Source organism: Lissotriton helveticus, chromosome 6 (assembly GCF_964261635.1).
Source record: "Lissotriton helveticus chromosome 6, aLisHel1.1, whole genome shotgun sequence".
NCBI lineage: Eukaryota > Metazoa > Chordata > Amphibia > Caudata > Salamandridae > Lissotriton > Lissotriton helveticus.
Genome location: NC_136067.1, coordinates 2,052,856,296 through 2,052,870,542, shown reverse-complemented (window position 1 = coordinate 2,052,870,542; position 14,247 = coordinate 2,052,856,296). Strand labels below are relative to the sequence as shown.

At 44.7% G+C, this 14,247-nt stretch overlaps 1 protein-coding gene across 2 annotated transcripts in view; it reads right to left on the bottom strand.

The window, feature by feature from the left end:
• Nucleotides 1-7,284: 7,284 nt before the first annotated feature.
• Nucleotides 7,285-14,247, bottom strand: part of KRTCAP3 (keratinocyte associated protein 3) — a 92,757-nt gene continuing 85,794 nt past the window's right edge. For both annotated transcript variants that reach the window (XM_078650111.1, XM_078650112.1), the window contains exons 4-7: nucleotides 13,231-13,431; nucleotides 11,982-12,116; nucleotides 11,452-11,552; nucleotides 7,285-9,770 (exon numbers count right to left, since the gene is read on the bottom strand). In XM_078650111.1, coding sequence (XP_078506237.1) covers nucleotides 11,460-11,552; nucleotides 11,982-12,116; nucleotides 13,231-13,431 — 429 coding nt within the window. In that variant the 3' untranslated portion in view covers nucleotides 7,285-9,770; nucleotides 11,452-11,459. The remainder of the gene's footprint in view (nucleotides 9,771-11,451; nucleotides 11,553-11,981; nucleotides 12,117-13,230; nucleotides 13,432-14,247) is intronic.

Sequence of the window (14,247 nt, the reverse complement as noted above, 5' to 3'; positions counted from 1 at the left end):
TACTCACCTTTAACTTGAACTTGAACTGTACTGTCCATAGACATTGTTACACATCTCGCGTGTGAGTTCACACTCTGCACACGCGTTCCGTGGGCCTCCTATTACTTACCTGAAGTTAGTATAGCGTGGTCCCATCGATCCTACAGCCTCTGGACAGCTCCATTCCTATTATAGACTTTCACATTCCACTTACTTAGTATATGGTTTGTCGTGCCCCTAGGGCACCATTGTAATTTTGTGCAACTTGTAGTATTTTTCGTAAGAGATTGTCATGTGCTTAGCCCTCTGACCTCAAAGAGTTCAGAGGTGTTGTTATTAATAAATATACTGTTTATTTTCATAACAACCTGTGTGTTGTCCTTTCATCTGGTATTCAAGGGGTTATATTGTGGTAAAACAGCTGGCTTCACATGCCAAAAGAGTTTAGCCTAAGACTGCTTTGTCCATGCTACCATTAGGATAGCTGGTCTATAAGGTTGACTTACAACCAATCACCATAAGGGTTGTTTGGACTGATACAAGGTGATCACTAGAACTAGTGAGCATCATATATCAGGCCAACTTCTCACAGACGCTGCTTTAGAACGTTTTAAAGACAGCAGGGCGACGGCTAAGTTGTTGGGCCTTCAGACCAGGGGCATTTTTGGGAGACGTTTTAGAGGGTTTGGCAGATCTTCTTTTCGTTCCTACAAGTCAACTCAGCAGCAGCCGCAGCAGCAGCAAAACACACTGTACAAGGCGTACAGGGGAAGACCGAGAGCTCGTCCCAGAGGTCGTCAAGTCGCCTCCTCCTCCTCCTCTTCCCAGCCCCCTACCAATGCAGCAAAGCAGCCCTAGATCCCCCATTCCGGATCATGTGGGCCAAGTGGGGGGTCGGCTTACATTTCCTACGAGATTGGGAATTGATTACATCAGATCTTTGGGTTCTCAATCTCGTGGAGAATGGGTATGCTCTTCCCTTTCGGGAATTTCCCCCAAATTACCCTCCTTGCCAGGGTTATTGTTCGGAGGACCACCTGCTTCTCCTGCAGGAAGAAGTCCTGGCGCTGTTCAGAAAAGGTGCGATAGAGGTGGTTCCGGAGCAGGAGAGGGTCAGGGATGCTACTCCCGGTATTTTCTGATCCCCAAGAAGGATGGCAGGCTTCGGCCAATCCTGGATCTCAGGATCTTGAACTTGTATCTGAGACAGGAGAAGTTCAAGATGCTCAGGTTCTTCAGGCGCTGCTGGAAGAAGACTGGATGGTGTCAATCGATTTGCAGGATGCGTATTTTTATATTCCCATCCTGAAGTCGCACAGAAAGTATCTCCGTTTCACGGTTGGGTCGCAACACTACCAGTGTGCGGTCCTTCCGTTTGGTCTTACTACTGCACCTCGAGTCTTCTCAAGGTGATGGCTGTGGTGGCAGCACATCTCAGGAGGTCGGGGATACCTGTATTCCCGTATCTGGACGACTGGCTGATCAAATCAGAGTCGCCGGGGAAGGTGCTCCATCACCTGCAGGAAACAACTCAGTTGCTGCACAGGTTGGGTTTTTCGATAAATGTACCCAAATCTCACCTGGTGCCCTCCCAGCGCAACCTGTTCATAGGTGCGGTACTGGACACTACTGTATGCCGTGCATTCCCTCCTCCTCAAGGGATTCGCGACATACAGGAAATTATTCCTTTATTCTACAATGGAGCGGTTGTTCCAGTCCTGAAGGTCCTACGTCTGCTCGGTCTGATGGCTTCTTGCATTCTGTTGGGCAACCATGCACGCTGGCACATGAGGGCACTCCAGTGGTGCCTCCGCAGGCAGTGGTATCAGCACGGCGGAGATCTCAGGGAGTCAGTGAGAATCTCCAGAGAAACTGCAGCGGATCTGTCTTGGTGGATCGTGGAAGGCAATCTGTCACAAGGAAAGCCTTTTCAACTACCTCCATCGGGGGCCACAGTGATAACTGATGCATCCACTCTAGGGTGGGGTGCTCATCTGGGGGATCTGGAGATCAAGGGTCTTTGGTCTCCAGAGGAAAGGTTGCTTCACATCAACCTTCTGGAGTTGCGGGCGATACGTCTGGCACTCAAGGCCTTCCTCCCTTCCCTTCGCAGTCAGTCAGTTCAAGTCCTGATGGACAACACGACCGCGATGTGGTATGTCAACAAGCAGGGAGGAGTGGGGTCGCAGTGTCTCTGCAGAGAGGCTGTGTCTCTGGTCCTGGGTTCAAGACCATCAGATTTGTCTGATGGCAAATCATCTGGCCGGAGTTCTGAACGTTCGTGCAGACTCTCTCAGTCGGCAGTTCTCCGCCAACCACGAGTGGAGGCTTCATCCAGAGGTAGTTCGTCACGTCTTTCAGATGTGGGGGACTCCTCAGGTGGACCTGTTTGCCACTTGTGAGAATGCTCAATGCCCGTCATTCTGCAGCCTCCAGTGTCCGATGCAGGGAGCCTTGGGGGACGCGTTTCAGTTGAGTTGGGACTCGCAACTCCTTTATGCGTTTCCTCCCATACCCTTGATTCCTCGGGTTCTGAGGAAGATTCGCCAAGACCGGGCCCAAGTCATATTGATCGCCCCGGATTTGTCAGGTTCTGCGTAGCTGCGCCTGCATAGCGCCGCAAAAGACTACAGATCCCATGATCCTTTGGGGTCGTTCCAGGAAGTATTTCAGATGAATGGACACGTTTCCTGTTGCGTGTAATTCTGGTTTTCCGTCCGTTTTGCGTTAGAGCGGATGCTCTGCACGCCGGTTCCTGGTTCCCGTATGATGGAAGCTCTTTGATTGCTACGAATCCGAGGTAGGATTCTTTCGGCAATTCCTTGCCGGGGCACGTTGTTTCCTGCAGCGTTCTAGGTTGTCGGCAATTGTAAGGGACCTTGTTCTCGGAACACTGCAGCAGGCTGCTGAGTGTTTCCGATTTGTTTCTTTTCTATTTAGCTGCCTTTGTCATTGAAGAGGCGGCGGCATTATTTTCTCTGCATATTCCAGTGCATTCGGCAGTCAATGAATTTAACACTGTTGGGAACATTTATTATTGACAATGTCCTAAGAGGCTAATGTGTACTCGCGCAGCGCAGTGGTGGTCGAAACTACGCGCTGCCGTGATTCTTCGTCGTTTATAACAAAGGACTATTGACTTTAGCGGAGTGCTGTGGTGGTCGAAACTACGCACTGCCGTATTTTGTTTTGTGAGGAAGGGAGCAGAACGCAGTGGTGGTCTCAACTACGCGTTACTGTGGTGTTTTTCGTTCTACTACATAAAGGTTTTTGTTCAAAAGAATTCTTACCAAGCATAGGGGAGCGGAGTGTTGTGGTTCTTGCCTCCTACACACTTCCGTGTCCTCCTCCCACTGTCCCGACTATTGGCTTGGTTCTGGCTTACGATCCTACATTATTATTTGTTGATACAGACCTCAGATATCTCACGCTCTCTATTCTGTCATATGGTATGTTCTAGGGGGTTGAAGGAGCATAGAGGCTTTCTTGCTTTAAAGTATCATATGAATGCCATCAAAATATTGTTTATGTTTCTAAAGGAAATCCAAAGGCAATAGTGGAGTATGGAGAAAGACACCTTTAGGGGGTCTTGTTCTTTTCTTTAAGCAGGTATACGTGGTGCATATTAGCGAGAATTCATAAGCGTAGCTTTGTATGTGATCCTAGTGTTTATGAAGGTGTCTTGTCGTTTCAGGTTTCCTTTCCCTGCTGACCCCTTCCTTTCCCTCCCCTTCTTTTTTCTTCTCTTATTTTCCCTTGCCTAATGACTCGAACACCTTGTATAATATATATCGGGGTGTTGGTGACATTTGGAGGTGGAGCCATTTATTCAACAACCGGATCCCGTGGAGGTAAACCCGACAGGATTGGCCAAGAAGGGTGTGGTATACAGATCTTCTCCACCTCTCCTCATGCCCTTCGCTCCATCCCCCTCACAGGGCAGATCTCCTCTCCTAGATGGAGGGGCAGGTTCAACACCCCCACCTCCAGACCTTACACCTTCATGCCTGGAGATTGAACGGGGCAACCTGAGTTCCTTTTTTCTCCCACACGACGTGGTGTATGTCATTTTGTCAGCCAGGCGTGACTCCACTAAATCCATTTATTTCTATAGATGGTCAAAGTTCGTTGCTTGGTGTGGGGAGAAGTCCATTGACCCTTTAAGGGCTTGTTTGTCCAATATTCTTCAATTTGCTCTTTCCTTGGCCCAGCAGGGTTTTGCGGTGGCAACTATTAAGGGTTGTCGGCCTTAACGGCTTTCCTTTGTTTGCCTGACCAGCCCTCTTTGTTTAAGTCACCTATTGTTTTACGATTCATCAAGGGCCTTACCAATACATTTCCTCCTACTCCTTTTATTGTGCCTCAATGGGACTTGAACCTTGTTCTTACATTCTTGATGGGTTCACCTTTTGAACCCTTACACTCATGTCCCTTGAGACTTTTGTCTTTCAAGACAGTCTTCCTTGTAGCAATTACCTCGGCAAGGAGGGTAAGTGAGCTTCAAGCTCTTAGTTCAAAGCCCCCGTTTTTATCCATTCATGCTGATCGAATGGTTCTTAGGACCAGGGCTGCTTTTCTGCCAAAGGTGGTAACTCCTTTCCACCTGGGGCAGTCCGTTACCCTCCCTACCTTTTATCCTCCCCCTCACCCTTCCAAGGAGGAGGAGAGACTTCACCATCTGGACCCTAAGAGGGCGGTGAGCTTTTACCTGGACAGGACGAGAGAGTTCAGGTCGGATGGCCAGCTGTTTGTTGGATTTGCTGGCTGCAGGAAGGGGAAGGCTGTGCACAAGCGCACGCTCTCAAGATGGATAATTTTATGCATCAAGATCTGCTACTCCCTGGCGGGTAAGGAACCTCCAGAGGGTATAAGGGCTCATTCCACTAGAGCCAAGTCTGCAACATCTGGTCTTTCTAGAGGTGTGCCTGTAGAGGACATTTGCAGAGCCGCGACTTGGGCCTCCCTTCACACTTTCGCGAAGCATTACTGCTTGGATTCCGAAGTGAGGAGAGATGGCCACTTTGCGCGCTCTGTCCTCCAAGATTTCTTGCTATAGCAGAGTGGAAACCCTCCTCTGGGAGTGGGGACTGCTGTGGGAATCTATTCACAAGGTGAGGAATCCACTGGCAGATGCATCTATCAGAAGAACAAGTTACTTACCTTCGGTAATGCTTTTTCTGGTAGATACAGTATCTGCCTGTGGATTCCTCACTGGCCCACCCGACTCCCCGTTCTCCACTCTTCTATACCCGAGTATCTATAATATATTTACTTTATTATCAAGGTATTGTTCATTTCAAATGTTTGATTGCTTTTGTTTCACACTGTGTGTTACCTTGATATTTGTGTACTGTGTATACTGTGTATGTTTCTACTGTCATTGGTCAGTCCGTGTGCCTCGAAGGCACGGAAAAAAGGGCGGAACTGATGTCATCACGCCGGCGTGGGCCTAATATGGTGTTGGTGACGTCAGCGGAGTCGTGTGCGATGCCGTGCCTCTGTGACGTCGGTCCACGTCAGCGTGAAGCTACAAAAAGAATTTCCGAATGGTGCTGATGCAGGGGGATATTCACAAGGTGAGGAATCCACAGGCAGATACTGTATCTACCAGAAAAAGCGTTACCGAAGGTAAGTAACTTTTTCTTTCCTTTATTTCATAGCAAAGCCTATTGTTCAGCTGGGCAGCATAAGATGCCCAAAGCTAGCCCATCCTGGGCATCTACTTCATTGGCAACAAACTGTAAATGGGAAGAGAATACCTGGGACAACCATAGCTGTTGGGTCTGGTCATGAATAATGTTCTACATATTCTGATGAGCAGGCGCCTAATGTACATGACTTTTTGTGTGTAACGTCTGCAAGTTGGGAAGAAGTAATGTAGGTGATTTGAGGATTGATGGGTAGGAAGGGGACTAGGAAGAGGACTATGTCAATTAATGTCCCATTTGTATTGTTTTAGGTTCACTTATGTAGACCTTCATTGTTCATGTTGGTTTGATGAGTTTCAGAGCGTTGGGCTTTTTAGCAGTGATACTTTCCCAAGAATTTTTCACATATTTTTTCTTGTAGGAGTGTTCTCATTAGATCTAACAAAGAATTTTGCAAAGGAAACTGAAGAGAACCTTAACGTAACACAGCACCTATCATAGCAAGTGTTTTAGTCACTGGCAAATTTTTGGGTTTCCAAGTTCTAATACACTAATATAGCGCAAAGAGAATAGCTAGCATTGTGATGCTAAACAGACAGGGTGAAAGGGGGTGGGGGATCTGGACTTGCTCGTATTATTCATAACCAATTATAGCCTTTAACGGTTTTCTGAAGCGAACCTTGCCTATGCATCTTAAACTGCATAATGTACAACAAAAAGTAGGGTACCGTAAAAAAAAGCATTGTATTTGGCTATAAATGTTTGACATCTCATAAGAACATTGAGCCTCAGGCTTTTCCCTACCTTTTAGTGGTAAACAGGAAAAGAGTGGATATTTTCTTCTATTTTATTTTTACTGTGGATAATGTGTGTTGTAGAATCAAAGATATATTGATTTCACAAAGCAAAACTCGATTCAATAACAAATCGATTTTGAGTCACGACATCAAACAGGTGGTGTACAGCTGGAGACATGCCAGGTCTGGGGCTTTATAGACAAATGCACCCATTCTAGGGTTTTGCTGCTCACCTCCTGACAAGTAACCAGAGCATTAATCTTTCTGAGGTCGATCAAGGGGGTACCTTTGAGTTGGGTAACAAACATGTATTGATCACTTGCAGTAAGATAGCTCTTTTGGGTGAATATGATGCACTCTACGTTATGTTCCACTACTTAGAACTAACGGTTGGTTAAAGACCTCTGCTTTTCATCTGTGCATCTTAATTCAAATCTACAAAGTATTTGCGGTGCGTCCGAAAAGATCCTTTCTTTATAATGCAAGTATTCCAGGTCCCACAAATAGCTGCTCAAATATTTTCACCAGTTGTTTAAATGATATGAATCAAACAGGCTAAGATGGAACACATGGAGTTGGTGGATTGTTTGAGGGGACTTGCACCATTTATGTGCCTTACGACAAGTGCTTTGATGAGTAAAACAATTTGGTGTTTGACTTCTGTGAGAAGACCGATTTGAAAGCGAACAGTAAAAACCTACTGTTTGTCATTTGACAGCTATGTTTGGTGTGGAGAATGAGAGAAACCCTGAAAAAACCCTGGAGAGTGACACTTTAACAACATAAGCAATGAACACCAAAACACCTACATTCACTTTCAACTAGTGGTGTAAACCAAAAAACTACAGTACAAAATACAGTAGAAATAAACATTCTTATTTATTCAGTGTTCGTTCTGCAGTAAAAATAGGGGCTCGCTTTCTCCTGTGAATAAAACTTGAAGAGTAGCAAGGAGGCGGTCATGGCAGTTAAAACACAAGAAATCTAGGTTTTAGCATTAGCAAATCAGTCATCAATAAAACCATATCATATGATCAGCAACTGCCTACAAGATGTACAACAGAATGTTCCTTCTTCCCTGAATGTACTATGCAAGAGGCTATTTTCGACAGCATCCCAAAGAAACACAAGGAGCAGGCTATGGTCAACGACAGGCAACACAAAAAAAGTGTACACACGCCTAATGCTCAAGGCACACACGTGGTGGACGTTCAACGAGGAGACCTCACACTGAGGGCATGAGAGAAATACTTGGCTGGTACACTTCTTTCAGTCCTATGGCCAAAGAGAGAAACTTCTTCAGCCACAATGCCCGTTCTAGTCACACATGATCATATATGATCGAAACAAGACTAGCTGAAGGTGATCTCAGTGCAGAGGGGTTCGTCGGCAAAGCAAGGCACAAAAGCCACAGATGCTTAGGTAGGTGTTCAGACAAGCTCGTGGCATTTTGGTGGAGCAGAGCCAACAGCGCACATCACTGTTGGCCAGTTTTAAGCCCAGGCCTGTGGACAATATTGGGATCATGGACAAATACCAAGCTTTATTGTTAAAGGGTTGCTTGCTCCTACAAGGCGCCCAGATGCGGGCACATAAGGGTGTAAATTCAAACCGATGTCAAGCAAGGACAGTAGAAGGTCATCACTAGGGGACAACTCTTCCCTTTTTAAAGAATACTCCAAATGGGACAGCTATTACATAGTGAAGCAGCAGCTTTATCTTGGGATCCATCCATCTTGGTTTTGGCACTGGGTGCCTAAAGCAGGAAACTAGATTTCTATAGTTCACGTTTTGAAATGCAAGTCAAAACAGTGTCGAATTTTAGCACTCTACAATTGCAGCAAAAATCTATTCTAGGGCCTTTCAACAATTCATAAACATACGAGACATTGAGGACAGAAGGATCACAGGGCAAGCTCCACAGTCGGTCACTTCAGGGTGGCTTTCAGGAAGTCCTTAAAAATGTGCATCATAAAATTTAAAAGCAGCAAACGGACTGGCTCAGAACATACTACACACCCATACATTAACCGAAAACCTTGTAATATTTGCACATAATGGATAAGTCACCTCCTTGGACTAGCACTGCTACTTTAACATATTCTCCGATTATTATTGTTCAGCCCAATAAAACTGCAGCTACTTAAGCTTGAATGTGTATCATCGCATAGTGCTCCTATGCACGCATATTAGCAGAGTCTGGCTCCAAGGTGCTGTAATACAAACTGTGTCAAATACTGTAACTTGGTACTAAATTCATGGATCCTGTGTGCTGTAAGGTTGACCAAACAGGTTTCCTGGTGCTGAAATATAATCTCACGACTTAAAACGGGGTTGCAGTAGCAAGGCTTCCAGCTGATGATGTTTCAGTGCAACTGAGAACGGACATGTGATATTTACATTTCCTCTGGATGTTGAAATGCAATTGCATAGGTACCAATATTGGACTGGGACCTTAACTGCATTCCTCCTTGTGCTGAAGTGAAACATTAAGTACTTGGCACATGTATGTTGAAATGTGAACACAACTGCATTACTTCGGACTGTTGAAAAGTAGAGAGACCTAGACCGTGGGTGAAATGCTTGGCTGGGCTCCAAGGATCTATGGTGTGGACACAGTGGCTATGTACAGTGGCGGCACGCCGAGTTTGAAAGATCAGACCATTTCTAAGGTACCAGTGTGGTCCAGTACTCTACAGGTGAGGCACAATATAAGAAGCAGGCAGACACCAGGAGGGCACAAGTTGTGAACTAGTTGTACCATGTGTTACGAAACACTTTCATACCCCTAGGGGGCCGGGAGGTGGGTTTTCAACAGGGAACCAGGCATATCAACTACAAGAAAAAGAAAGTATCCAATAAGTGTACCCTGCTGAAATAACCACAATTGAGCAAATGGTAAATTAATAAGAAAAAAACGTTTTTTCTCATTTCCCAAAACTATACATCAGAGCAATAAAGGCACTGGGAAGGAGTAGATCTCACCCAAGGGGAGCGTTGGTTGTGGAACAGTCTGTTCGCCAAAGAGTGCATCGCAGGCATGAGTCAGTGTGGGGACCCCACATTGTCAACGTGGAAGCCGCACCACTGGTCACCACGCCCATAGCCCAACAATACAGTGTGGCTCAGGGTCGTGTAGTCCAATGCAATCTACAGCGGGTGTGTGAACGGAGTGTAATTTTGTACAGAGACTGCAGCCTGGCACAGTAACTTGATGGGGTCATGCACTCGTCGTCTCAGGCACTTCTGTAGTTTCGAGTAATCCTCGAACAAGGTACAAGGCATGGTTTTTCCAGAGTGTTCTTCAATATACAGTACAAAGAATGTAGTTAGCTGGTGATCCCACCTGAAAGAAGGGGGAAAAATAAAAATTAGGAAATGCAACAAAAAAATAAAAGGGATTTCTGCCTAGCAGCATTTCCTTTTAATTGCGTATTCAAGTAAGTTTACAATTGAACATGCATTTTTTTTATACCACCCGAATCCGATTTGTAATTTTTTTTAAAATTTTTTTTTTTTAACCAAAGATGACCTGGGTCCACCGTGCAGAAAAGAATCCCATATACACACATGGAAAGATACAAGGGTCCCCCCCCACATGCCCCCTTGAGAGTGCACCTATAATGCGCATTCCTTTTCTATGCCCACTTCCCTCAATTCTCCAAAGTTACTAATACCCATTTCATGGCCACTTCATGCAACGCGCTAGGTGGTTTTCATAGCAAGTACGTTTTATTGTTTGATTCATTCACAACAAGCAATACACGGAATAGCACAGCAGCAACAAAAACTTTTAAATTCAAGTTCATTACCAACTTCTAGTAGCAAGGGCCCCTCAGACTCACGAGTCTAAGATCTATCTCATTTGCAAACAGTATTCATAGTATGGCTTGAAATCCAAAAAACAACTCCTGGACAAGCCTGGTGCTAGAATCCATGAAAACAAACAGCACGTCCATTTTAGTTTCTATATCTTCTTGAAAGTAGACAGACAGGTGCCAATCAAGCAAACTTTCTACAGGGCCTCAAGTGTACACCAGGAACAGATGGCCACTGGCGTACGCAAAATGATGCCCCGCCCCCCCCTTTTGCAAAATGCGATGCACAGGAGCTCTTCTCTAAACTTGGACTAAACCGCTGCCTTCCAAACTACTCTCCACTGTTGTCAGAGCCATCAGTGGCATGAAGAGGCTCACACTAGGAGTCCAGAATGCCAGGCTGCCTCTCCCCGGAAAGTAGCAGGTCCGATGTGGAAGTAACTGGTCAGTCCCATTGAACCCCTCCCTGCTCAAAGCATGCTCCATTTCATACTTTAGGCGTAGGCTCCTCCATGCTGCTGGAGTGAATCACGAAATGCAGCAGTCCCCGGTTCAGAAGGACACCAGAAAGCAAACATGGGAACAAATGACAAACCCAGTCTTTGGTGGAAGTCACTCCGGTGTGGACTGGTGTCTGCCACACTACTTTTCACACATTGCACAAAGGGAAAAGACGAACTGCTAGGGGCAAGGGTTCCAGCTCCATAGATTGGGATTTAGACATCGAGGTTTAGAAACTACTTTTCCAGGAGACGGAGTTCAATATGTTAAATGGACAAGATACTGCATTAAGGATCCATACTCAACTGGCAGCCTTCTAACACGCAGTCCTTTTATGGGTATGCCCCAGGACCCCAAACTATTATAGGTTAAAGTGGGCCTAGAGGCCTGATGCACTCAGAGCCGACTTATAATGTTTCTGGTTCCAGATCAATGAATGTTAATACACAGTGGCTTCCAAGTAATGTTCTTAAAGGCAGAAGTACCAGCACACTAACACTAAGAGACATAGTGTGCAATGACTAATCACTCCTGGACAGTCTGACAATAACAAATGGATGAGAGGCAATGGGGCTGAATGGACAGATGATCTTGGGCCTTAGCCGGTTAGCGGAAAGGTTATGGCAACCATCTTCCTTTATTCTGAAGCAACTACACGCTTCCTTTGGAAAGACCTCTTGTGAAGTAGCTGCGAAACAAAGGTCTTACCGTTCCAGCTAAGCTCGAACATCTCCAAACTCTGTGATGAGCTGGTGAGTCTCCTTTCTGTGGTGATCTGAAGTCTCCTTCTCAGCAGCTTCATCCTGTAACTGAGTAAATAAAGAGCTTGTTTACCCTTCTTCCATAACCTGTAAACGAGACTGCAAGAAACAAATAATAAAACCAAGGCAGAGCCTTTCTCAAGCAGTCACCTGTTCAAAGTCCACGGATGTGCTCTAAGAACAACACCCAGTGCAAACATCTGCATGTTAAGCAATCCCACATGCCAGGCTGGTCAAGTGCGTAAATGTTCTCTTCCTGTTGTACATCATCTGCATATCTCGCTTCCTTGGTCCACTAGAATTACAATACACTACAACCAAAGACCACAGTGCAAAACGGGTGGCCCCTTTCTGTGAAAACCATAACAGGGCACCTACAAAGTGCAACAGTACAGAGAAAGGACCGCTAATGCTGGTATATAACAGCCGGCCACTGGTGACAAGACCACTAGTTGAGTTGACTTATTTGGTACAAACCCGATCACGGATGTAGTTCTGACCACAGGGTCCAATTCCACGAAGAATAAATGATATCACGCAGCACCTAATGGAGAGCGCAGCTTCAACTGCAGACAAAATCATGGAGGGGAACCAGAGGGCCAGCGTTGTGTCCTGAAAAGAAAAGTCAGAATGGCAAACATTCAGAAGAATCTTGGTTGGAAAGTCTTGATATTAAACATAACACAATAAGCTATTACCAGAGAAACCTACAGCTTGCGGTACACATTCAAATCTGAGAGAAATTGGGGTCAAGAGGCAGATGGTGGTCAAGGGGCAAATTAAGGTCTTCAGCATCCCATATCTATTGTGCTGGGCACTGAGTTTTTCATTTCAACTAAATTACACAATTATAATGGTCACACTTTACTTTTCAGAGGTATAAACATTAAGGACGAACACTACAATCTTTTAAACACAGTGGCTAAAAACACCCTCTACAAAAAATATGCTCAACAGTTTTTTTTTTATTAAATAAAAAAAAAATTCTACGTTTTACAGTGTTCCTTTGCTTGTCCAGTTTGTCTTACCTCCACCCTCCACAAAGGTTTCAAATTAGTACCTCATTTTGCACTTTCACTTCAACTTTTGTATCTGTAAACTGCATCAAGTTCACTCCCACCCCCAAGAAGGCAAGGTAGGTTCCCAACAGGAATGGATGTACAATGGTTTAAAAAACACACATACTCAATGGGAACTTAAAATAAATAATGAATGAATGGAATACAAATGGAATAAAAGATACACGACCAAAATGTCACACTAATAGTCCCCGGAGGGAAAACAAACATGTAGAAAGAGGGGCAAAAACACAGAATAAACAATGTTTTACAAAACGTGCAAATAATTGTTAAAAACAGCTGACCAGTTGCAACCTCTTATAGCCTGCCTCTGTTTAGGACGAGACAAACGTCTTGCAAAAACCAGCTTACCAGATATTTAATCTTTTTTTATCCTCATATTGGTTTTGAACGTTTCCTCGTTTCCAAATACATTTGTAGATATACCCCCAGAATCGTACATTATAAGCAAAAAGGAGATGCAGTGACCTTCAATCTCCTGGCTCTGTGGTGAGCAACTAATCATCTCTCAAGTCTGGAAACCACAAAGGCCTAAAACTGCCCCAAAGGCCTAAAACTGCCCCAAAGGCCCCAACAAAAGAGGGTTTTCAAATTAGGTATCATAAATCATGACAGGCGCCATTGAAGATGCCGGATGGAGAACTCACATAAATGCGCGTGGTGTCAAATGGACAGTCGTTGCTCATAACGACTGACCGGAAATGAGCTGGCACAGCAGTTGTGTTGCATCCGGCGATAAGATTCCTTCCTCCGTCAGCGACTGTTAGCGAAATGGCCAATACCAGGCCACAGAAGCAAGCAGCAGACAGCACGGAATTGGCCAGAGAGACTGCAAGCAATACCCAGTGCTGTGGAGTAAAAAAAGTAATAATAATAGTGTTCATCAGAAAATATTTGTCCACACATCTAGGTTAGAAAATAATTTTAGAAGTGTGCCCAATATCAGGCAGCCCTCCGATACAATGGAAAACAGGCCTAGGGCTACACTTCCCAGCTAAGGTATTTTATTTCACAGTTGTTGATGCAATGTATAGCACCATCCTCAATCAACCTGGTCAAAAAAATATAAACCGCACAGGTGTAAAAACGAGACCAACAACACTACCTCACAGCAACAATTAATCAACCATAATATACCAGGCACAGGTAAGGCATGATATATTTATTTAAACTAGTGTCCGAGACTTGCTCATAGCTTAACACATCTACGTTGCTTGGAAACCTTAATAAAGAACACATTCCCTGTAATTTCCCTTAAAGGGGTTAGCATTCGATCGTGTGCTCATCTTCGGTACAATGTACCTTTGTAGTATATGGGACAATGCTGCAAGATAACAATCCCAAATCAGGGAGTGCTCGTCCTCCCTTCACTCATGGGAAGCATATTTTTCGCTAACTCAACAGTTTTTTGCAGTACCATATAATTGATGAAATCATCCCACTGAGTTTTTTTAGTTTTTTTTTTAAGTTGCTTCTAGAAGATATGGGGAGTCTGAAAAAAATATTTGGTTAATGTCAACATTTTAATACTACTATTCCACCAAACTACTGACAAATATAAATAATGCTAGGTATTAAAATCTTTAGTTTAGACCATGATCTGTTGTAATCCAGGCAGCATAAGTCGTCCATCCATTAAGAGACCTGTTACCATGTACTTTATC